Here is a 26,671-nt window from a genome sequence, read left to right as displayed (position 1 = left end):
AGTGCTAAAAGAAAAATTCACAATGCCAAATTCCCGCATCAAAAAGTCTGAAAATAATCTGGATAGCAGGAAACATCATGAGATTCAGGAGAAAGCTGAAACCCATTCCAAAGAATCTAAAAAGTCCAGTATAACAATTCAAAAAATGAAAGATAAAATAGTTATTTTAATATAGAACCAAACTGAGCCAACAGAGCTGAAAAACTCACTGCAAGAATTTTACAACACAACCAGAAGTATTTTTTATTTGAATTTTAATTTAAGTTCAGGGGCATATATACAGGTTTTATATAGGTAAATGTGTCATGGCAGTTTGTTGTACAGATTATTTCATCACCCAGGTATTAAGCCTAGTATCCATTGTTATTTTTCCTGAGCATTTCCCTCCTCCAAACCTCAACTGTTTGATAGGTAGGGGGTGTTGTTCCTACCATGTGTCCATGTGTTCTCATCATTTAGCTCCCATTTATAAGTGAGAACATGCAGTATTTGTTTTTCTGTTTTTGCATTAGTTTTCTAAGGATAATGGCCTCCAGCTCCATCCTTGTTCTTTCAAAGAACATGATTTTGTTCTTTTTCATAGCTGCATACTATTTCCTGGTATATATATATACCACATTTTCTTTATCCAGTCTATCACTGATAAACATTTAGGTTGACTCCATGTCTTTGGTATTGAGAATAGTGCTGCGTGCATGTTTCTATATAATAGAATAGTTTTTATTCCTTTGGGCATATACCCAGTAATGGGATTGCTGGTTTGAATGGCAATTCTATTTTTAGGTCTTTAAGTTGCCACACCGTCTTCTACAACCATTGAACTAATTTACACTTCCACCAACAATGTATGCGTTCCTTTTTCTCCACACCTCTGACAGCATCTGTTATTTTTTGGCTTTTTAATAGTAGCCATTCTAACTAACGTGAGATGATATCTCATAGTGGTTTTGATTTGCATTTCCCTAATGGTCAGCAATGTTGAGCTTTTTAAAATATGCTTGTTGGATCCATGTTTGTCTTCTTTTGAAAAATGTTCATTCACTTTTATCGCCTACTGTTTAATATGGTTGTTTGTTTTCTTCTTGTTGTAAATTTGCTTAAGTTTCTTATAGATGCTGAATAGTAGACTTTTGCCAGACGCATAGTTTGCATGATTTTTCTCCCATTCTGTAAATTGTCTGCTTGCTCTGTTGATCACTTCTTTTCCTACGCAGAAATGCTTTAGTTTAATTAGATCCTATGTGTCAATTTTTGCTTTTGCTGCAATTGTTTTTGGTGTCTTTGTCATAAAATCTTTGTTGATGCCTATGTCCTGAATGGTAATGCCCAGGTTGTTTTCCAGAGTTTTTATAGTTTTGGGTTTTACATTGAAGTCTTTAATCTATCTATTAAGTGTTAATTTTTGTATATGGTATAAAGAAGGGGTCCAGTTTCAATCTTCTGCTTATGGCTAGCTTGTTATCCCAGCACCATTTATTAAATAGGGAGTCCTTTTCCTATTGCTTGTTTTTGTCAGGACTGTCGAAGATCAGATAGTTGTAGGTGTGTGGCCTTATTTTTGTGTTCTCTATTCTATTTCATTGGTCTATGTGTCTGTTTTGGTACCAGTAACATGCTGTTTTGGTTACGATAGTCCTGTAGTATAGTTTGAAGTCAGGTAGCGTGATGCCTTCAGTTTTGTTCTTTATGCTTAGAATTTCGTTGGCTATTCAGGCTCTTTTTTGATTCCATATAAATTAAAAAAAAATTTTTTTTTCATTCTGTGAAGAATTTCAATGGTAGTTTAATAGGAATCTCATTGAATCTATAAATCACTTTGGCCAGCAAGGCCATTTTAACACTATTGATTCTTCCTATCTCTGAGCATAAAATGTTTTTCCACTTGTTCATGTTATTTCTGTTTTCTTTGAGCAGTGTTCCAAGCTTCTCCTTATAGAGATCTTTTACCTCTCTGGTTAGCTGTATTCCTAGGTATTGTATTTTACCTAGGAATTCTTGTGGCAATTGTGAATGCAATTGAATTTCTGATTTGGCTCTTGGCTTTACTGTTGTCAGTGTATAGGAATGTCAGTAAATTTTGCACAATTGATTTTATGTTCTGAGACTTTGCTGAAATTGTTTATTAGGTGAAGAAGCTTTGTGGCTGAGACTGTTGAGCTTTTTAGATATAGAATTATGTCATCTGCAAACAGTGATAATTTGACTTCCACTCTTCTTATTTGAATGCCTTTTATTTCTTTCTCTTGCCTGATTTCCCTGGCCATGACTTCCAACACTGTGTTGAACACAAGTGGTGAGAGACAGCATCCTTGTCTTATGCCAGTTTTCAAAAGGAATGCTTCCAGCTTTTGCCCATTCTGTATGATGTTTGCTCTGGGTTTGTCATAGATGGCACTTATTATTTTGAGGTGTGTTTCTTCAAAATCTAATTTATTGAGAGTTTTTAACATGAAGTGGTATTGAATTTTGCCAAAAGTGTTTTTCTGCATCTATTGAGATAATCTCTTGGCTTTTGTCTTTAGTTCTGTTTATGTGATGAATCATATTTATTGATATCCATATGTTGAACCAACCTGGCAACCCAATGGATAAATCGCAATGGATCAAAGATCGTAGTGGATGAGTTTTTTGATGTGCTGCTGGATTCGGTTTGCCAGTATTTTGTTGAAGACTTTTGCATTGCTGTTTATCAAGCTATTAACCTGAAATTTTCTTTTTTTGTTTTGTCTCTGCCAGGTTTTGGCATCACAACGATACTGGCCTCACAGAGTGAGTTAAGGAAGAGTTCCTTCTCCTTAGTGTTTTGAAATAGTTTCAACCTGAAACTAGCTCTTCTTTGTACATCTTGTAGAATTCAGCTGTAAATCTATCTGATCCTGGAATTTGTTTTGTTTTTTAGGCAATATTACTGACTCAATTTCAGAGCTCATTATTGTTCTGCTCAGGTATGCCATTACTTTCTGATTCAGTCTTGGGAGCATGTACATGTGTAGATATTTATCCATTTCTTCCAGGTTTTCTAGTTTATATGCATAAAGATGTTTATAACATTCTCTGATGGCTGTCTATATTTCTATGGGATGACTTGTAATATCTCCCTTGTTTCAGATTGTGTTTCTTGGATTGATTTTTATTCTTTATTAGTCTAGCTAGTGGTCTGTTTCATTTTTTTTTTTTTCAAAAAGCTAGCTGCAAGATTCATTGACCTTTTCGATAAATTTTCATGGTTCAAACTCCTTCAGTTCAACTTGCATTTTGCTTATTTTTTGTCTTCTGCAATTTTTCTACCTCAGGTTAGAGGTAGAAACTTCTTTCTACTTCTTTGGAGTTGAAAATTTAGTGTCCCAGAGATTCTGATATGTTGCTTCTTTGTTTTCATTAGTTACAAAAAACCTCTTGATATCTACCTTAATTTCATTATTTACCCAAAAGTCATTCATGAGCAGGTTATTCAACTTCTATGTAATTGTATGATTTTGAGTAAATTTCTTAGTCTTGCTTTCTAATTTGATTTCACCATGGTCTGAGTGATTATTATTTCAGTTTTTTGCATTTGCTGAAGAGTGTTTCACTTCTGATTATATGATTGATTTTAGAGTATGTGCCATGTGACAATGAAAAGAATGTATATTCTGTTAGTTTTGGGTGGAGAATTCGGTAGATGCCTATCAGGACCATTTGATCCAGTGCTGAGTTCAGGTCCTAAGCATCTTTGTTAATTTTCTGTCTCAATGATCTAATATTGTCAGTGAGGTATTAAAGTCTCTCAATATTATTGTGTGGGAATCTAAGTCTCTTTAGTCTCTAAGAACTTGCTTTATGAATTTGGGTGCTCCTGTATTTGGTGCATATATATTTAGAATAGTTAGAACTTTTTGTTGAACTTTTTTACTATTATGTAATGTCCTTCTTTGATTCTTTTTAAAAAAATCTTTGTTGTTTTAAAGTCTGTTTTTCTTAAAACTAAGATTGCAACCCCTTCTTTTTTTCTGTTTTTCATTTGCTTGGTCAATTTTTCTCCATCCCTTTATTTTGAGCCTATATTTGTCACTGCATGTGAGATGGATCTTTTGAAGAAAGCATCCCAAAGGGTTCTTTATCCAGCTTGTTACTCTGTGTCTTTTAATTGGGGGCATTTAGCCCATTTACATTCAAGGTTAGTATTTATATGTGTGGATTTGATCCTGTCATCATGTTACTGATTTTTCAAACTTGTTTATTTGGTTGCTTTATATTGTCACTGGTATGAGTCTTTGTGTTTTTGTAGTGACTGATATTTAGCGCTTCTTTCAGGAGCTCTTGGAAGGCACGTCTGGTAGTAACAAATTTCCTTAGCACTTACTTGTCTGAAAAGAATCTTATTTCTCCTTTGCTCATGAAGCTTAGTTTGGCCAGATATAAAATACTGGGTGGGAATTTCTTTCCTTTAAAAATGTTGAATATTGGCCCCCAATCTCTTCTGGCTTGTAGAATTTCTGCTGAGAGATCCACTGTTAGTCTGATGGGGTTTCCTTTGTAAGTAACCTAACATTTCTCTCTAGCTGCCTTTAACATTTTCTTTTCCATTTTGACTTTGGAGAATCTGATGATTATGTGTCTTGGGGTTATCTTTTTGTGAAGTATCTTAGTGGAGTTCTCTGCATTTCTTGAATTTGAGTGGTGGTCTGTCTAACTAGGTTGAGGAAGTTCTTATGGATGATATCTTGAAATGCGTTTTGCAAGTTGGTCCCATTCCCCTGCCCCCCATCTCTCTCATGGACACCAATGAGTCATAGAGTTTGTCCATACATCATTCCATATTTCTCAGAAATTTTGTTCATTTTTTTCTCATTATTTTTTCTCTGTTTGACTGTCTTATTTCAGCAAGCCAGTCTTCAGGTTCTGAGATTCTTTCTTCCACTTGGTCTATTCTACTTTTAATACTTGTGACAGCACCATGAAATCCCTGTAGTATGATTTTCAGCTCTATCAGGTTGGTTATATTCTTTATGACATTGACGGTTTTGACTGTCAGTTCCTGTACTGTTTAATCATGATTTTTAGCTTCCTTGGATTGGGTTTCAATGTACTCCTGTAGTTCAATGATTTTTGTTTCTGTCTATATTCTGAATTCTGATTCTGTCATTTCAGCCATCTCAGCTCAGTTCAGAACTCTTGCTAGAGAAGTGATGTGTTTATTTGGAGAAAAGGAGGCACTGTGGCTTTTTGCATTTTCAGAGTTCCTGCACTGATCCTTTCATGTTTGTGAGCTTACTACCTTCAATCTTTGAGGTTGCTGACTTTTGGATGAGTTTTTTTCTTTATCCGAATTGACAATTGTGAGGGTTTGATAGCGGTATAAGGTGGATTCATCTGGCTGGCTTCATTTATGGAAGATTTAAGGTGGCCAACACTCAACTTCCAGCTCCTGGACACCATGCTCTGAGTGACTTGTACGGGGTTCCAACTTTGTTCTCTTGTTCTTTGAAGTTGGGAATCCACTGTGCTAGGGGCCAGGGGAAAGGGAATATGCTCCAGGTCCACTGGTCATTACACTCTGATAGATGGTGTCAGCCAAAGTGTTTTGAAGTGCAGGGACAGTGGGATCCATCCTCCTTCACACATGCCAATAGCAGTGGTAGTGGTAGCTGTGGCAGAGTGATAGCAGAAACCAAGGTGCCTGCCTCCTTTCAAACCTCAGTTCCTCACCAAAGCTTCTTATACCCTTAGTTGCCTGCCAGGTTGTTGCAAGCCCCTAACAGCAGGCACAATTTCAGAAAGACCCACAAGATGTGAAATTGGCTCAAACTACTGTGGTAGGAGTATCAGAAGTATTAAAAGCAGAATAAAGCAAGCTGAAGATAAAATCTCTGAGCTCGAAGACTGGTTCTTTGAGTGAACTCAGACAAAAATAAGGAAAAAAGAATTAAATGAAAATATTTAGAAATACAGGATCACAGAGAAGTCAAATATATGGCACGTTGGCATTCCTTAAAAGAGAGAGAGAAAGCAATCAATTTGGAAAACATATGTAAGAATATTGTCCATGAACATTTCTTCAACTTTTCCATTTGAGACTTAGCTTAACATTTCACCAAATGCACCAAACAGACATCTCCATAATACTCCATGTAACAAAAACAAATATGCAAATTCAGGAAAGTCAAATAACCTCTGTGAGATACTCTAATGACTAAGAAGCATAGTTATTAGATCGTCCAAGGTCAACATGAAACAATATTAATGGCAGCCAGAGAGAAGTCACCTACAAAGAGGACCTAATCAGGCTATTAGCAAATATTTCAGCAGAATTCTATACCAGAAAAAAATTGGGGGCTTATGTTCAGAATTCTTAAACAAAATAAAATCCAACCAAGAATTTCATATCTAGCCAAGCTAAGCTTATATATAAGTGAATATGAAATAAAATCCTTTTCAGACAAGCAAATGCTAAGGGAATTTGTTACCACCAGGCCTGCCTTATAAAAGATCTTTAAGAGAGAGTGAAACATGGAAATAAAAGTTCTTTTCCAATCATCACAAAACACACCCAAGTCCATAGACCATGGACACTATAAAGTAATATTTAGTCAAGTCTACTTAACAACAAGCTAACAACATGATTACAGGGTCAAATCTGTGCAAATGTCCATATTAACCTTGAATGTAAATGAATTTAATTCACCACTTAAAAGGCAAAGAGTGACAAGCTATGTAAAGAAGAAGACTCAACTGTATGCTGTCTTCAAGAGACCCATCTCACATGCCAGAACACCCACAGGCTCAAAATAAATGGAATGAGAAAGACAAATCAAGCAAACAGAAGACCAAAGAGGGCAGCGGTTGCTATTTTTACTTCAGACAAAATTAACTTTAAACCAACAATAATCAACAAAGATAAATAAGGGTATTACATGGTAATAAAGTGTTCAGTTCAACCAGAAGATTTAACTATTCTAAATATATATATATACACACACATACATCTAACTCTGGAGCATCCATATTTATAAAATAGTTCTTAGAGACATACAAAGAGACTCAGATAACATCACAATAGAAGTGGGAGACTTCAACACTCTAGAGACTTTTGGAAACATAATCAAGGCAGAATACTAACAAAGATATTTGAGACTTAACTTGACATTGCACCAAATGGACCAAACAGATATCTCTATAACACTCCACATAACAGAAACAAAATATTCCTTCTTCTCATCTTCACATGGCACATATTATAATGCTTGGCCAAAAGCAATTCTTAACACATTTTAAAAAAAAGTATCAACCCCATTCTTGGACCACAGCAAAACAAGAATTGAAACCAATACCAAATAGATCTCTCAAAACCATACAATTAAATGGAAATTAAACAATCTGTTCCTGAATGACTTTTAAGTAAACAAATAAATTAAGGCAAAAATTAAGAAATTCTGGGAAACTAATAAAGCAAAGGAACAATGTACCAGAATCTGTAAGACATACAAAAGTAATGTTAAGAGGAAAGTCTCTAGTGCTAAACACCCACATCAGAAAGTTAAGAACTCAAATTAACAACATATTATAATATTGCACATAGATAAACTTGAGAGAAAATCAGCCCCAAAAATTGCATAAGAAAAGAAATAACCAAAGTTAGAGATGGACTTAATCAAATGGAGATGAGAAAAATCATACAAAAAAAAAATCAATGAAACAAAAACTATTTTTTCTAAGAATAAAGAAGACTGATAGACTTCTAGCTAGACTAACAAAAGAAACAAGGGAGAAAATCAAAAAACCTACAATCAGAAATGAACAAGGAGACATTACTACTGACTTTACAGAAATAATAATAAAAAAAGCCCTCAGAGACTATTATGAACAACTCTATGCACAAAAACTAGAAAATCTAGAAGACATTGGTAAATTCTTGCAAATATGCAACTTCCCAAGATTGAACTAAGAAGAAATTGTAATCCTGAACAGACCAATAATCAGTTTCAAAATTGCAGCAGCAGTCAGGCATGGTGGCTCATTCTTTAATCCCTGCACTTTGAAGATTGATGCAGGTGGATCACTTGAGTCCAGGAGTTTGAGACCAGCCTGGCTAAATAGCAAAACCCTGTCTCTACTAAAAATACAAAAATTAACCATGCTTGTTGGCACAGGCCTATAATCCCAGCAACTTGGTAGGCTGAGGCACAAGAATCACTTGAGCCTGGGAGACACAGAAGTTGCAGTAAGCCATGACTGTGCCACTGCACTCCAGCCTGGGTAACAAAGTGAGACTCTGTTTCAAGAAACAGTAGTAATAGAAATAAATTAAAATGTTGAAAAATTTGCACCAGCAATATAAAATCTAACAACCAGAAAATAGCCCAGGAATACACAGATCTACAGTCAAATTCTACCATATATGTAGAAGAGCTAAGACCAATCTTACTGAAACTATTTCAAAAAATCGAGGAGGAACTCCTCCTTAACTCATTCTATGAGGCAGAGTCATTCTAATACCAAAAATCTGCAGAGACACAATGCAAAAAACAAACTTCGGGTTATGACTCAGAATATCTGGAACAGCTCAGAAATCTGGGTGCAGAGGGCTAGAGAAAAGCCTACTCAGTCAAGTTGCTTCTGGGGCAGATGCCAAAGGGAGTTCCACTGGTTTGGGAGAGTGCAAGCTGAATAGGCCTTGCAACCATCTGCTGGGCTAAAAACTCTGGGCCATGGGTACCTTCCCAGTTGCATGTCATTGGGTATCACTGCCCTGCCAGAAACTCCTCCAGTCCTTGACCCATTGCACCAGCAGACATACCCTACAACCAACTTGGACTCTTTCAAGCACAGGGAACTGACAAGTCCCTGGGGAACTGGGAATCTAATGGTGACCCAACACTTGGCTGGTACCACCCCTAAGGAAGGAGAGAATGCATGCTACCAAATCTCCCCTTAGGACAAAGAAAACACGGGCATGATGCCAGTTTTTGAAGGGGATGGCACCAGGTCTTGGGAATGAGATTGGAGAGGGAGTTATCTCTCGCCCCTGCCTGCTCTCCCCAGAGCACTGTTCTATAACCAATCAAAAGAGTTGTGCACAGCAGAGTTAAGAACTTATCTGCCGGGCCTTATTCTTAAGTGCCATCTAGTGGACTACATCCTAAATTACACCACAAGTACACAAGTACGCTACATCCTAAAGTATAACACAAGTACATCACCCAAATAGGCAATGCCTTTGAAAGATACCAGAGTGGCCGGGCGCGGTGGCTCAAGCCTGTAATCCCAGCACTTTGGGAGGCCAAGGTGGGTGGACCACAAGGTCAAGAGATCGAGACCGTCCTGGTCAACATGGTGAAACCCCGTCTCTACTAAAAATACAAAAAAAAAAATTAGCTGGGCATGGTAGCACATGCCTGTAATCCCAGCTACTCAGGAAGCTGAGGCAGGAGAATTGCCTGAACCCAGGAGGCGGAGGTTGCGGTGAGCCGAGATCGCGCCATTGCACTCCAGCCTGGGTAACAAGAGCGAAACTCCGCCTCAAAAAAAAAAAAAGAAAGAAAGAAAGAAAGATACCAGGGTAACATATATACAACCAAGGAACCCATACTTAGAGAGCTTTGGCCTTCTGAAAGCACTCAGAAATGAAGCCAATTGACTATACGCTATATTCATCAGTCAAACTCTCAAAGGAAGCCAGAATTAAAAAAAAAAAAAAAAAAAGTCCCATCCAACAAACAGCAAACTAAAAAAAAAAAAAAAGAAAAAAGAAAAAGAAACTGCTCTCTGATAAGAAAAAATAAGCACTAGAACTCTGGCAATCAAAAATGTCAGAGTGTTTAGTTACCTCCAAAAGATCACACTGACTTCCTAGCAATTAATCCTAGCCGGATTGAAATATCTGAAATTGAAAACACACAATCCAGAATGTAGATGTCAAGAAAGCTCAAAGAGATTTAAGAGAAAGCTGAAACCAATCCAAGGAAGTCAGAAAAAATGATCTGAGATTTGAAAGATGACATAAGCATATTAAGAAAGTACCAAACTGAACTTCTGGAATAAAAATTCACTACAGGAGTTTCAAACTACAGTTGGAAGCTTTAACAACAGACTAGCTCAAGCAGAGAAAAGAATTTCGGAGCTCTAAGACAGGTCCTTCAAATCAATCAAGTAAGACAAAAGTAAAGAAAATAAAAATTAAAAATTGAACGAAGCTGGCTGGACATGGTGGCTCACACCTATAATCCCAGCACTCTGGGAGGCCAAGGTGGGTGGATCACAAGGCCAGGAAATCGAGACCATCTTGGCCAACATGGTGAAACCCCATCTCTACTAAAATACAAAAAAATTAGCTGGGCATGGTGGCGCGTGCCAGTAATCCTGCTATTCGGGAGGCTGAGGCAGGAGAATTGCTTGAAGCTGGGAGGCGGAGGCTGCAGCCGAGATCGTGCTGTCACCTCCAGCCTGGTGACAGAGCAAGACTCCGTCTCAAAAAATAAGAATAATAATAATTGAACAAAGCCTCCAAGAAATATGGGATTATGTAAAATACCTGAACCTACTACTCATAGGCATTTCAGAGAGAAAAGAAGAAAGTGTAAGCAACTGGAAAACTTATTTGAAGATGTAACCCATAAAAATGTTCCCAATCTCACTAGAGGGGTCAACAAGCAAACAGAAAAAATTGAGAAAACCCCTGTGAGATACTATACAAGATGATCATCCCTAAGGCATATAGTTGTCAGATGTTCTGAGGTCAACGCAAAACATTTTAAAGGCAGCTAGAGAAAAGGGTCACATCATCTATGAAATGAAACCTCATTAGGCTAACAGTGAACTCAGTAGACATGTTGCAAGCCACAAGAAATTTCAACCCTATTAACATTCTTAAAGAAAACATATTCCAATTAATAATTTCATATTCCACTAATCTAAGCTTCTAAAGCAAAGGTGAAATAAAATATTTTTAGACAAGGAATTGCTAAGGGAATTTGTTACCACTAGGCTAGCGTTACAAGAGATGCTTAAAAGCACTCTAAACTTGGAAACAAAAGATACCTGTTACTACAAAATACAAGTAAATACATAACACACAGACCCTACAAAGCAACCACGTAATCAAGACTAGATTGTTGCTAGAGTGCGGTGGTGCAATCTGCTCACCGCAACCTCTGCCTCCCGTGTTCAAACGATTCTTCTGCCTTAGCTTCCCAAGATAGTTGGGATTACAAATGTGTTCCACCACACCCAGCTAATTTTTTTTGTATTTTTAGTAGAGACCAGGTTTCCCTATGTTGACCTGGCTGGTCTCAAACTCTCAGCCTCAAGATCTGCCTGCCTCAGCTCTCAATGTGCTGGGATTACAGGTGTGAGCCACTGTGCCTGGTCTTCTGCTTTCTTATCTTGCTCAAGATTGCCGTATTTGGGGTCTTTTGTGATTCCATATGAAGGCTAGGATTGTTTTTCTATATTTTTGAAAAATTCCGTTGGAATTTTGTTAAAGATTATATTCAATTTACAGATCACTTTGGGTAGCATAGACATTTTAACAATAATAATTCTTACAATTTGTAAACACAAGTTTACACCATTTATATTTTTCTTAAGCTTTTTAATCTATGTAAAACTGTAAAACATAGATTAAAGCTTTTTCTCAAGCTTTTAAATCGATGTTTTACAGTTTTCAGTGTACAGATATTGCACCTTCTTGGACAGATTTATTAATAAGTATTCTTTCTGATGCTATTGTCTTGGATTGTTTTCTTAATTTATTTTGGATACATTATTATTTGTATATAGAAAAACAAGTTATGTTTGTGTGTGTGGGGGTTTTTTTTGTTTTTGTTTTTGAGGTGGAGTTTCGCTTTTGTTACCCAGGCTGGAGTGCAATGGCGCAATCTCGGCTCACCGCAACTTCCATCTCCTGGGTTCAGGCAATTCTCCTGCCTCAGCCTCCTGAGTAGCTGGGATTACAGGCATGTGCCACCATGCCCAGCTCATTTTTTGGATTTTTAGTAGAAACGGGGTTTCACCATGTTGACCAGGATGGCCTCAATCTCTTGACCTCGTGATCCACCCGCCTCGGCCTCCCAAAGTGCTGGGATTACAGGCTTGAGCCACCACACCCAGCCATGTTTGTGTGTTAATTGTATTTATGTTAATATTTTGTGTGATTATGCTGTGCTTATTGAACTTATTAGTCCTAATAATTTTGGATGGAGCTGTAGCATTTTGTGTTTATTATTATTATGACACCTAAAACCAGATAATTTTGCTTCTTCCTTTCCAGTTTGTATGCCCTTTTTATTGCCTTATTGCCCTGGCTAGGACTAAGTTGAATTGGACTGCTGAGAGTGTGCATTCTTGTCTAGTCCCAGCTCTTCAGGAAAGTGCTTTCTTTCACCTTATCCTCATTCAGTATAATGTTGGCTATGGTTAATGTTATACATGTCTTTTATTATTTTGAGATATATTTTTTCTGTGCTAATTTGTTAAGAGTTTTTATCATTAAGTGGTGTTAGATTATATCAAATACTTTTTCCACATCTGTTGGGATGATCATATAATTTTTGTTTTTAATTCTGTTTATGTAGTGAATCACACTTACTGATTTGTATATGTTAAGCTATCCTTGAATCCCTGGGATAAAACCTACTTGATTATAATATACTGTCTTTTTGATGTGCCATTGAATTTTGTTTGCTAATTTTGTTGAGGATTTTTGCATCATTGTTCATCAAGGACGTTGGTCTGTAGTTTTTTGCTGTATTCTTGCCTGATGTTGATATCACAATATTGGTTGCATAAAATTAGTGAAAGAATCATCTTTCTTGTTCATTTTCCTGGAATAGTTTTAGTAAGACTGGTATCAGTTCTATTTTGTATGTCTAGTAAAATTTGGCTGTGAATCTGTCTGGTCTTGTTTTTTTTGCTGTTGTTTTTGTTGGGAAATTTATTACTACTGATTAAATCTCACTACTTGTTATTGGTCTGTTCAAAATTTCTATTTCTTCCTGGTTTATTCTCATGAGGTTGTACTCTTCCAGAATCTATTCACTTCCTCTAGGTTTTCTAGTTTGTGTGCTTAGGGATTCTCACAGTAGTCTCTGGTAATCTTGTGTATTTCTGTAGTTATCAGGTGTAATGTCACCTTTATCATTTCTGATTGTGTTTAATTTCCTCTTTCTTTTTTAGTGTAGCTAGTAACCTATCAATTTTATCTTTTCAATAAACATTTTGTTTATTCTTTTCTTTTTTTGTCCTCAATCCCATTGGTTTTGCGCTGATCTTTGTTCTTTCTTTTCATCTGCTAGGTTTGGGATTGGTTTGTTTTTGTTTTTCTAATTCCTTGCAGTATAAAATTAGGTTATTAATTTAAGATATTTTTCTACTTTTTATGTAGGCATTTGACACTATAAACTTTTCACTTGGCACTGCTTTTGCTGTATCCCAGAGGTTTTGGCATGTTATGTCTCTATTTTGTTTGTTTGAAAATTGTTTTTAAAATTTCTGCCTTGATTTTGTCAGAGAGTTAAAGGTCATTCAAAAGCAAATTGTTCAGTTTCCATGTATTTGCATGTTTTTGAGAGTTCTTCTTGGTATTGATTTCTAATTTTATTACACTGTGATTCAAGAAGATGCTTGATTTATTTTTGATTTTTAAAAATTTACTAAGATTTGCTTTATGTCCAAATATATGATTTATTTTGGAGAATTTTTCAGGTGCAGATGAGAATAATGTATATCCTGTGATTTTGTAAAACGTTCTGCAAATGCCTGTTGGGTTCATTTGGTCTGAAATCTAATTTAACTGCAATGGTTCTGTGCTGATTTTCTGCCTAACTGTCTGCCTAGGGTGTTATTAACCCATTATTACTACTCTCTATCTGTTCTCTTAGTTCTATCAGTATTTGTTTTATTAATATGAGTGCTCCAGTTTTGGGTGCATATATATTTAGATAATAATGTCTTCTTGTTGAATTGAGCCCTTTATCATTATGTAATCTTGTTTTTTACTACAGTCGATTTAGTCTGCTTTATCTCATACAAATATGACTATTTTTGCTTATTTTGGTTTTCCATTTGTGTGGCACATCTTTTCCCACTGGTTTTCTTTGAGGCTTGGCTCTTTACCTTTAAAGTGTATCTCCTTAGGCAGAAAATGTTTGGATCTACTTTTTCTATTTAATTTGCCAGTCTATATCTTGTAAGTGGAATATTTAAAACAATTACATTCATGGGTAATATTGAAATGCAATGTTCTTATCGCTGTCATGTTATTACCTGGTTGTTTTATGGCAACAATTGTGTAAATGCTTTATAGAAACTGTGAACTTTTCCCTAATGTGTGCTTTTATGATGGCAAATTTTGTCCTTTCATTTCCATCTTTAGAACTCTTTTGAGCATTTCTTGTTAAGTCCAGTCAAGAGGTGACAAATTCCCTTAGCATTTGTGTCAGAGAAATACTTTACTTCTTCTTCATGAAGAAATTTAGCAAAAGTCAAAGGTTTTGACTGGCAGTTCTTTGCTTTAAGAAGACTGAAAATAGAAGCCTGATCTCTTCTGGGTTGTATAGTTTTTGCTAAGAAGTCCACTGTTGGTCTGATGGGACTATATGTATAGGTGATCTCAGCATTGTTCCTTTATGTTAACTTTAGTTTGTCTGATGAATATATGCCTCGGTGAGATCCATCTTGCGAAAAACCTTTCAGGTGTTATTTGCACTTCTTATATCTGAATGTTTATCTATCTAGATCAGAAAAGTTTCTTAGCTAATCAGATACATTTCCCATGCTTTTTACTGTTTCTTCTTCTCACTCAGAAATGCCTGTAACTTGTAGGTTTGATTACTTTACATAACCTCTTATTTCTTAAATGTTTTTTACACTTTTTTAAATGTTCTTTCTTTCCTAATTTTCTTATGACTGGGTTAATTCGAAGGACAGGGCTTTAAGGTCTAAAATTCTCTCTTCTTCTTTGTCTAGTTTACTGTTAACATTTTCAACTACATTTTACAATTCCTTCAATGAATTTATTTCCAGAAGTTCTGTTGTTTTTAAAATATCTATCTCTTTAGTAAATTTTATATTAATATCCTGAATTCTTATTTTGATTTCTTTATGTTGGTTTTCAACTTTCTCATGGATCTCATTGAGCTTCCTTACAATTAGTATTTCGAATTTTTAATGTGTCACTGTAGTTCTATTTCTGTTAGAATCCATTGCTTCAGAGCTGGTGTAATCCTTTGAGTGTGGCAGTGTTTACTCTCTTTTTGTACTGCCAAAGTTTTTATATTATTTCTCATTTATAGAAGCTGTCAATTAATTATTTTTGTATTTGCTTTCATTTGAATGATATTTTCAATTTTCTATCCTTCTCTCTTTTGGGGGTGTGATTATGTTATTGTAACTGGATTTTTTCTTGGGTACTGGTGAGGCACAGCACCCCCGAGAAAATGTTGTTGAGTTCTTGGTCTCCAATCTCTTAAAGAATAAGTGATGAGACCACTGCAGGTACTCTGCATGCTTGAACTATCAGACTCAAGAAGTGTTGCAGAAAGGTGATTTTATTTAGGTAAAGAGAAGAGAAAGACTTCTACAAAGGGTGTGGAAGAGAATTCCAGAGGGGAAAATCCCAGAGGGGAAAGGGACCTCCCACCATGTGGGAGGGGATTCCGGAGAGCTGGAAATACGGTGTGGGTGAAGGAGCAAGGAAATTCATCCTGGGAGAAATTCCCACGTTCCCAAGTTCTCTGGCCAATGAAAGGAGTCCCTTTAAACTTCTGCTGGGGTGACTGACTCTTAGTTTCTTCCCGTGCCTGCGAAATTCAAACATAAACTGTTCAATCTCCCGGATGGAGAGAAATGAGAGGGGAGCATGGTGCTGGAAAATTATTGTCCTTAAAACTATGCCCCCGCCATGGACCCAGAAAGAAAACATCTTCCCTCATTGTGTGTAATCATTTGGCTTCAATTCTGGGTGCTTTCAGGGGGCCAAGGCTCTATATGAGTTTCTTGGTTATAATTTTTGCTTTCTCAAATGCTGATTGTTGTAGCAATATATTGGGCATATATTCTGATGATGTTCTGCAGGGCTGGGAGTGCAGAGGCCTCAAGAAGAAATCTCATTCCCTAGTATTATGCCCTTCTACCAGCAGGTTTTGTATATGGTTGTGCAGTTCATCTTACTGTTTAGCAGTTTCCTGAAGGGGGTGGTGGGAAAGCTCATTGTGGGATGCACACAGTTCTCTGCCAGGTGGTACAGGTGTGGAGCATGTTGCACGAGCTCCTCATCATTGGGATGTAATTCACATCCCTATCTACTCCTGTTCAAGGGCTCACAACCTCCAGTTCAGATAGATAATGTCCTTTATCTCCAGGCTGCCATGCAACTAGGGTTCATGGAAAACATTCATCCTGTGGCTACAGACAAAATGGCCTCTGGAAAAAAACCTCTTCACACAGCTTGAAATACACACTCTGTATATTGGTCCACACTCTATAGCTGATTGACACTCTAGTACAGAAATGCTCCTGCTTTGTATAGGGAGCAAGAGTAAAGTCCCATCTTTTGTGTTAAGTCCAGGTTGGTGGGGACACTTCCAATTGGGGTGTGGACACTTCCAATTGCCATCCCAAACTGTGCTGAAAAGCTGTCTCCAAGTGCACCCACACCACACAAACCCTCACATGTATTTTTAGTAGAGACAGGTTTTGCCATGTGGAAAACGTCATGATTGTGTCTACAGCAGTGCTGGAGAGAGCAGATGTCTTTTCCATTTCAATTACTGCCACTGGTGCCACCTGTCCACTGGGGCAAGACAATACTCCTCATCTTCAAAGATCAGCGTTGCACCTGTGTTTCTGCTGGGAGAAATACTGCCATTTTCTGGTTATAAGTGGGGGTGGGGGCTCTCCATTGGGGAGAATGTGCTTTGGACTACAATCCTTCTTTCTTAGTGAAGGCCTGTATCAAAGGCTAGGTCTCTTAAGGATCTTGCAGCTCCCCAAGGTCCTACTGGTCCCCTGTGGTCACCATAGTCAGAGGAGTTTCTGGAAAATATTTGTGTGGGATCTAGTCATGCAGAGACACAGGGCTAAAACTATCTGGGCAGAATAAAGGCCTCGAACAGATGTACAGTCTGTATGGTATCCTCTATCTCAGCTTGGGATTGAGGGGAGAGCAAGCAAACTTGGTTGAGCTCACTACCCAGTGCTCTGACCTCCAGAGGTTCCCCAATCACTATAAAAAGTGGTGCCTGGGTTTGCAATGGCAGAGGGGCTGGCTATCAGACAAATTGGTGGTAAGCAGTCAGCTATAGGGATGAAGAAAAAAGACACATCCCCATCTATACTTTCCATAGGACTCCAAGTTTCTCATGGGTCAGTGTCTGACAGACATTTATGCCCTTTATTTTTCTGTACCCCCAACTTCTTCCTGTGGGTTCTCCAAAAGGTTCTGACACTTTGCTCTCATCATTCCACCTGGTCATGATTATTCATCTGTAACGTTAAATCTTTCTAAGAACTGTATCTGATGTCTCTAGTTAGCCATCTTGAAAACAATCACCACATGATTTTTCTTTTTTTTTAAGATAGGGTCACTCTCTGTGGCCCAGGCTGGAGTACAGTGGCATGATCTTGGCTCACTGTAAACTCTGCCTCCTGGGTTCAAGCAATTCTTCTGCCTCAGCCTTCCTAGTAGCTGGGATTACAGGCACTGGCCACCACACCTGGCTAATTTTTGTATTTTTAGTAGAGACAGGTTTTGCCATGTTGGCCAGGCTGGTCTCAAACTCCTGACCTCAGACAATCTGCCCACCTTGGCCTCCCAAAGTGCTGAGATTACTGGTGTGAACCACCACACCCAGCTGATTTTTATTCTTTATTCTGTTAATGTGATTTATCACAATTATTTTTATTTCGTTTCTTCAGCTTTATTGAGGTGCAGTCATTTGACAAAATTGTGTACATTTAAAATGTACAACACAATGATTTGAACTAAGTATACATTGTGAAATGATTGCTGCACTCAAGTTAATTATCATATTCATTATCTCAGGTACTTAATTGTTTTCTTTCATTTTGATGAGAATGCTTAAGGTCTAGTCTTTGAAAATTTCGAGGTATATACTTTAGTATTACTAACTATAGTCACTATGATTTACATTATATTCTCAGAACTTACTTATCTTAGAATGGAAAGTCTGTATACTTGGCTTACATCTCCCAATTTGACCCACCCCCAGACTTTGTCAACCACCATTCTACTCTGTTTCTAAGAACTCAATTTTATTGTTTTATATTCCACATTCACTTTTTTTTTCTTTAAAATGGATTTTGTAAATTAGAGCACAGAGAAAAGATGCAGAAAAAGGCTAAAGGGTCTTACATTAATTAATCTTGGGACTGGGATAAACAACTATGAACTGTGGGTCAAATGCAGCCCTTTACCTGTTTATGTAAATAAAGCTTTATTGGAACACAGCTATACCTGTTCATTTATACAATATCTATGTATGTTTTCACACTTCAACAGTAGAACTAAGTAAGAAAGACTGTATAGCTCACATAGCCTAAAATATTTATCTGCCCTTTGCAGAAAAGCTTTGACTGGTTGTAAATTAAAAAGAGCATTTTTGTCATAATCTAAATGAGCTGAAGTAACACAAAATCATCTTTGCCAATGTTCTTGAGCCAGAATAAGTGGATTAATATATTTCCATATCATATGTGGTTTGTATTAGTCAATTTTGTGTTGTCATAAAGGAATCCTTCAAACTGGGTAATTTATTTTATTTTTATTTTTATTTTTCCAAGACAGGTTCTCACTGTATCACCACTGGAATGTAGTGGCATGATCTCAGCTCACTGCAAATGCCACCTGTTAGGTTCAAGCAATTCTCTCACCTCAATCTCCCTTTAGCTGGAACTACAGGAGCACACCACCATGCCTGGCTAATTATTGTATTTTTAGTAGAGGTGGGGTTTCACCATGTTGGCCAGGCTCAAACTCGGGACCTCAAGTGATCTGCCTGCTTCAGCCTCTCAAAGTGCTGGGATTGATTACAGGCATGAGCCACCGGTCTCAGACTCTATTTTAAAAAAATGGGTTCATTTGCCTCACAGTTATCCAGGCTAGACAAGCATGGTGCCATATCTGCTTTAGGCCAGCACCCCAGGAAGCTTCCACTCATGGCGGATGGCAAAAGGGAACGGGTTTGTCACACAGTGAGAGAGGAAGCCAGAGAGATGCCATTCTCCTTTAAGCTCCCAACTCTCATGTGAACTAACACAGCAGGGACTTGCTCATTACCATGGGGAAGGCACCAAACCATTCATGAGGGATCCACACCATTACTCAAACACCTTCCACCAGGCTCTACCTCCAACACTGGGAATCACATTTCAACATGAAATCTGGAGGGGGAAAAATATCCCAACCATATCAGGCTGTTCAAACATTCTGCTTAAAATTTGTGCAGCCCAACTAGTTACCAACTGTGTTTGTTAGCTAAAAAATAACATTTAATTTTTTTGTGTATAACCATCAAATTATACAGATAGATATAGAGAAAGAGACAGAAAGAAACAGGGAGAGAGGAGAGAGAGAAGATAGGAGCTATCCAATTTGAGTATAAGGAAATCTAAAAATAAAAAAAAGAACTCAAAATCCTATTACTAGAAACTTCTTTTTGAAACCTAGAAACATTTTAGTATATTTTTCTTTATATTTAATAGCATGAGACTGTTAGTAGGACCCATACCAGAGCAAAGACAATTTACAACTTCAAGATTTACCCATGATGTGACAAGCTTTTTGAATATAAACTAACCAGCACTTCTATAGAACATTGATTTTTAATAATATAATTGAACTGATATAGCAAAATAAAAAACTTTTCATTTCTAAATATTTTAGCCAAAGTTGCATCAAAAGTCAAATATTTGACATTTTTTCAAGATTTTTTTAAACTATAATTACAGTATTATATAGTACACATAGTTTAAAATATATTACAAACCTTTTCTCTTTATATGAAATATAAAATTTAAAATGTTGTAGCATGATTCATATTGGAAAACATGTAAAATTGTATAAACTGCTCTCATACAAAAAGTGCCATTGGAATCACATAAAACGTTCTAATGCTTCAAGGTGCTAGGCACAGTGCTTGGCACACATGACATATTTCATAAATGTTTGTTCACTCATTCTCTCATTTACTTATGAGATAAAAGATGTCCAATCTTTTATCAACAAACTTGGAGTTTTGACAAAGACTCTGATGGGCAGTGGAACAGATGAAAGGATGATAGTCAAGATTTCAAACTGTTTGGTTAAAATCTACTGAGTAAAGCCCCGGGTTCACAAGACCTCATAGAGAATCAGAATCAATACTCCACAAAAAGAATGTATTCTTTCAATATCCAGGTTGGACTTTTATATATAACCATCTGATTGAAGCTGGGAATAAGTTGTGGTAGAAAGAAGTAAAACACATAGTCCACCAGAAGGTACAACCACCTGACGGGGGACTTGTTTTCCTGCACTGAGACTTCCTTTCAGGTAGGGTCTCATTCTCTTGGTTCTGACAACTTAATACAAGTTAGAAAAAAACAAACAAACAAAAAAAAACACTGGTTTAAATCAAAAAATTTTATTCTAAAATAAATATAAATAAATGTAGAAGGTAGAGGGGTGTTTAACCTTCCTATTTTTTCCCATTATGCACCAACCAATCCATCTATTCTGCATATTTGTGCCAAAGTCACAAGGTAAGTTGACAACTCTTTGAGGAGCATTTCTGGGCTATTTGCAGAAGGTCTGATAAATGCAGTATTTTACCAGAGTAATAAGGTCTACAAAATGCAAAAAGCAATAAAAAAAAGAGAGAAGAAAGTATGAATACTAAGCAGAATATAAGACAAAAATTGATCTTGGAGGAAATTTACCCAGTTTCTGTTTGCCCCAAGAATACCGTGCTGGCAGTGAGATGCACACTTTTTTTTTTTTTTCCTAAATGGAAAATGGGTTAAAAATCTTTAACAAAAATAAAACATAATACCAGCAAGTCATTTGCAGCTGGCCCGAATTGTCTTTGGTATTCAGAGAAGAAAATAAATGGAAGTACCATTACAGTTCCAGTCTTACCATTCCATAGAAGGTAGTGATGGGTGTAGAAGACCTTCTCAAATGCTTTGCTTATGAACTGACTCTGCTTGAATACTTCTCTGCATCTCTTAATTCCAGTCATCTGAGTAATACAAAGAAAGCCCTTGGAGATATGAGTTGTGTGTCCTCATCCCTTGAGAAGTTCCTGGAAGACCAAGAAGGGCTCTTTACTCTGCATTATTCTAAACAAACTAAGAGTTTGGAAACTTCATTGCCATCTGCACAACTTTTCTGGGTCGTTGCCAACTAAACTTTCTTGCCTTTTTTTTTTTTTTTCCAGTGATTCATAAGTGGGCTTGTGCTATTTTTAGCAAGAAGCCTTTTTTAAGAACCAAATACTTTCCCTTTTCTCTTCTAAAGTTATAGTCATCTACCTTTGTCATTTAAAAATTTTAAAGGTTCAAGTAGTAAAAGGTATTACAATCTCAAAATATGACCTAAAATTTAACTCTCTTAAAGACTTTATTGTAACTGGCTCTACATCCTTATTTTCTATGTTTACTGAAAACTTTTGCAGTGGCTGTCATTTAGGAATCATTGGTTAGACTTTGAAAATTGTTTAATAATTTGTGGCATAGGATGGTCAACCTTGGAAAATATTTAATTATATTCATTCATTAAATCTTTTGCAAACTTAAATCTAAAAGCTAAGTTAAAAAGAAATATTATCAAATAAGGAAATAAGCCTTCAGAATTCCAAGGTGGATTTCTTGTATGAACTGTTTCATAAAGTCTTTAAATTCATAGGAAATATCATAATAGTTATACTGTTTTCAATTTTATTAATGTCAATGGAAGATGTCTAAATTAAATTAAAACAGTGAAAATGTCCCTTGAGTTTATGTGACAGAAAATTTGTAAGCATTAGACATTTATTTTACACTATAGTAATTGATAAAAAGTTTTCTTTTTGACAAAATATAAAGAATTAGTAATTTCTTTAAAGAGAAATATCAATGCAAAACTTCCTGATGGTAACAGAAAATCCCTAAGTTACTTACTTCAACACTTTCATCACTGAAAATGATTTTGAAGCTATTCTAATTATTTTGATTTCTATAAATATCGATAGAAACAATTTTTAAAACATAAAATATTTGTGAATGGTGCATTCACCTGATTAAATTAATAAAGTATATTATCCCAGATAGAATATTTAAGAAAGTTGCACTGTGTTTTGTTTTTGCTTTAATGAGTTGTAAAAGTAATTTAGCTTATCAAGGCAAATTCAGAGCTATATAATAGTATAGTGAATTTTGCCAAGTCACATTAAGTTGTGAGTTGGATGACTCTCCTAATGTTATTATGAGATTAAAGTGGATAAAACTTATTTGGTAGATTTATTAGTTCAGAAAAACAATCTCCTACCAGAAAAACTAATAATTTATTTTAGAACAGGTTTCAAGGCAACAAACTGTGGTTTTTCCTCACTTTTTGTCGTGTTACCAACACTGACCGAACCACATGAACAAGATCTCAGAAACTCAGCCTTATGAGTAGTGGTTATGATAAATAGCAATTTTAATGATTTAATATGAAGACAGACACTTGAAGAGTATTTTTTTTGTGAGATCATGCCCCTGGAGGAAACTAAATTTAAATAAAATATATTTCATTTAAACCAATTAAATAGGATTTGAAATGGTTGCCAGTCTGGTCATCCAATAGGAAACTTGAAAATTCAGACACGATTGGCACTTCTGTTTTTCGAGTCTTCTTGTCACTGATGCAGTTATACTATCTTTTTTCTTGTTTACCTTAATTTATCACATTATTAAAATGGAGAAAAAAGAAAAAACATGCAACATGTGATTTGACAGTTGTACCACTGTAGGAAGAAATGAATAATTGTTTCCAAAGGCCATCCTTAACTCCTTCAAGGTGCTTCTATATTCTTGGCTTGCTCTTAGGAAGTCTACCCTCCAGACTCCAGGACTCTATGAACCATATATATATATATATATATATATCCATATATACATGTGTGTATATAAATACGCACACACACACACACACACACGGTTTGTAGAGTACTAGATTGCTGCAAAAGTAATTGTGATCTTTGCTATAACACACATTTTTCATATGACCACTATCATGTTGACTTAGAGGTCTAAGTTTTCAGACTCATTTCTATAGTGGTCCATGTAAACAAAACATGTGACACTGGTCCTTTTGGAACTGCTTTTATCCAACAGTAGAATTACCTGAAAGTGTAGTGTTGGCTAAATGTGACACAGGCAGAGGGTGAGCCTCAGTATTAAGCACCCAGTAGTCTAAAGGTAAAAGGTCACTACTGGAGAACAGCAGATACAAGTATTTTAGAGTTTCAGCAAGGACACCCTGCTGTATGTCATCATGTGTGGTAGAGAAATGTACATCTTTGACTCCAGATAATCCACCACTGACTCAGCAATACTTTTCAATGGCCAGTGCTCTCCCCAGCCCCACTGCCTGTATTTTGGATTGTGAGAGGATCACCATAGGTACCAATAGGTTTCAATTACTTCTGAACAGAGGATATAATACTTTTCAGTCTGACAGCCACAACCTGCACTGCACCATCAAACTCGAATGACTCAGGACCCAGCTTTAATGCAGTTCTGTAAGATAACTCATGACATGTACATGCAATTCCACCCCTAGCTCTAAATTATGACAGAAGTTATCTGTTCTGGAACCATCTTCTTCTACTGCAAACATTACCCCAGCAAAGCAGGCCGGATGCCCCATCTTATTTTCCAAGTGCCCATTGATCCACTGTTTACTAAAGATAAGACATCCATGGGAGTTCTTATTTTTTTTTACAGCCTCAATAGCATCATCATATATCTTCCTCTATTCATGGTCTGTTTTATCAGACATCAACCACGCTCTCAGTAAGTATTCATAAAGACTGTCTCCCAGATCACCAACTGATGTGTGATACTGACCCCAGCGCCCTGTTCTTGGCTTCAAACAATTTGGATAAAGACCATTTGGACAATCCATTTTCTGAAGCAGTTTCTGCATGTACATGACATTGTTGTAGTAAACCAGGTCTGCTGACAAGTAGCTGAGGTGGATGAACTCCATATGCAGTGTACCAGATTCAGCCACAATGCTGCTACATGCAGACCCCTAGCCTCAGTTTCACCCTACTCCATTCTGCAAATGTACCACTGTCCAGGGAATCCCAGTCGGTGTGTGAAAGGCAGGAATGAGTTTCTCAGCTAGTTGTATAGCTTTAATCTTGAATATCTCCTTTCTTAAAAGGTAATATGCTGCAAGTAGGCCTTCTATAAATTGAATGTTGACTTCAAATACAGACATCTCTGAATTGACACTGATCTCAAGGTTGTTTTTAAACCATCTCTGCACATATAGGAATTCAGCATGAAGTCCCATGATAAAAAGGGTATCCAAAACATCTACAATGGTAGCACCCATTTGTGAACTTCCAAATGTTAGTTGCATGTCCTTTCCTTTTCACAGGTCTGAGTTCATTACATCCCAACTGTATGTCCTGTAATTATCCCAGGCATGTTTCATGCTTTAATTTTTTTCCCTTTTCTTTTTTATGTCGTCTTCGGGGACTCCACCATTCATGCCTACAACGTTTGGAATAGGGACTGGTGGCAGTGAATTGTTTCCTGTCTTCATTTCTTGGACCTTATTTTTCTCTATGCTTGGATTTCCTTGCTTGACTTTTCTTTCTCTTTGAGATGTGGTCTCACTCTGTCACCCAGGCTGAGTGCTGTGGTGTCATCAGGGTTCACTGCAGCCTCCACCTCACAGGCTCAAGCAATCCTCCCACCTGAGACCCTGAATAGCTAGGATTACACGGGGGCACTAGCATACCTGGCTAGTTTTTGATTTTTTGTGGAGACAGATTCTCATCATGTTGCCCAGGCTGGTTTCAAACTCCTAGATGTAAGCCATCCTCCCGATTTGGCCTCCCGAAGTGTTGGGATTACAGGTGTGAGCCACAGCGCCCAGGCTGCTTGACTTTCTCAATTTTTATTTTGCCTCTTCCAGAGCCTTCTCATGATCAGCTCGAATTGTATTTCTCAGAGGTTCTTCTTCTTCCCTGTGTGTATATTAATCAGGTACATAGATCAAGAAGACTTCAGAGTTTTTAGCCCCTTTGCCAGCAACTACAGGAGGAATTAACACATCGTCTAAACCCAGATCAAAGCGTTTGTTTTGAGAAGCCTAGAAGGAAAAAGAATGCCCCCAAACACAGGGTGATGAAGGCACTAAAATTGTCTTCTCAGAAAGCCTCGATAAGTGTCTTCTTAGGAGCCCTGTGATGCGGGAGGGAGGGCAGCCCCAGGTTCAAAAGTGGGATCCCGCGTCTCGAGAGGGCAGCAAGGCCGGGGTAGTCACCGTTTATGCTCTTGGAGACACTCCATAAAGTTCTCATCTTATAGCAAATGCACAATACATTAACTATCTTCAAAATCTTGGCAAAAATGGGAAAGCTCAATTTCGCTCCACTTAAAGGACTGCGGCTTCTTCACAGGCACCCCTTTCACGTTCCACCAATTCCATTCAGAAACGTGCATGACCTCCCGCCGCGAACGATCACAAGCTTAGGTCCTGCGAGATCTCGTTTACCCTTTGACTTTCAGGACCCTACGGGGTTATCGGAAATCTCTTCATTTCTAAGGGTCTATCAGAGAAGCCACACTGCAAAGGAGCTGCCCCTTGGGGAGGTGCTCAAGGGTGGTCTTCCGCCCCAAATGGGAGCCTGGCTAAATCGGAGGAATTGCAGAAGGTTCACCATCTCCTCTAGTGCTTCTATTCCAGAATCTCTTAACCTTCGTGGTGGAAAAATAAGGGTTTCCACCGAATCCTGCAAACTGGGAGGGAAGGTTTCCCGCCCCCGGAGGCCAAGGCAGCGGCGCTGGGGTAAGGAGCAGGAAGGGACCGGCCGCCCGCGCTTCCCAACGCTACCGGGCAGGCTCCCGGGCCGAGCAGAGCTCCGAGGCTGCCTCCGGGCAGTCACGTCCAACGTACCTGAGCCCGGCCAGCAGCAGTCGCTGTCGCCGCCGCACCTGGCGCGCTTTCCTCCTGTGCGGCCCCTCAGAAGCCCGGAGTGCGGGCAGGGGAGGCGCGGCGGGCCCCGCGGCCGGGTCAGTTCGCCACCTGCCTGCTCCGGAGCGTGTCGCCGCCGACCCCGCCGCGCCCGGCCGAGCCCCGAGCTCCGCAGCGTGGGAAAGAGGCGAGCGGCGGCTGTCGCTCCGAGAGCCCGGGGCCGGCAACTGCCCATTCCCCGCGCAGCCGTGGGGCCGCGGGTGGCCCCGGGGGCGGGCGAGCAGCCGCTTCTCCGGCAGGCAGAGGTCGACTCCGGGTCCTCCGCCAGCCGCCGTGTGGGCTTCGTCTGCGCTGCCTCCCGTGGCGCCCGGATCCGCCTGGCTGCGGCTGTTGAGACACGGCGCCCATGCGCGAGGCTGCGACCGCGCCTCTGCCTCTCCAGGCCGGGTGGGCGCGGAACAGCTGCGAGGCTACACCCGCTGGACGCACGCGCGGAGGAGCCGGAGGGCGGGGCCGATG

General features: G+C 38.2%; 1 protein-coding gene and 1 pseudogene across 1 annotated transcript in view; both read right to left on the bottom strand.

Annotated features, from left to right (window-relative positions):
* Positions 1 to 26,633, bottom strand: part of LOC120362689 (uncharacterized) — a 48,894-nt gene extending 22,261 nt beyond the window's left edge. Inside the window, exon 1 of the mRNA XM_074385691.1 lies at positions 26,135 to 26,633. Within this exon, the coding sequence (XP_074241792.1) occupies positions 26,135 to 26,387 (253 nt within the window). The 5' untranslated portion in view covers positions 26,388 to 26,633. The remainder of the gene's footprint in view (positions 1 to 26,134) is intronic.
* LOC101051320 (mannosyl-oligosaccharide 1,2-alpha-mannosidase IB-like) lies at positions 11,879 to 26,137 on the bottom strand (annotated as a pseudogene).
* Positions 26,634 to 26,671: the final 38 nt, after the last annotated feature.

This window comes from Saimiri boliviensis, chromosome 14 (genome assembly GCF_048565385.1).
Source record: "Saimiri boliviensis isolate mSaiBol1 chromosome 14, mSaiBol1.pri, whole genome shotgun sequence".
In the NCBI taxonomy this organism is placed as follows: Eukaryota; Metazoa; Chordata; class Mammalia; order Primates; family Cebidae; genus Saimiri; species Saimiri boliviensis.
This window is presented reverse-complemented; position numbering and strand designations above follow the sequence as displayed.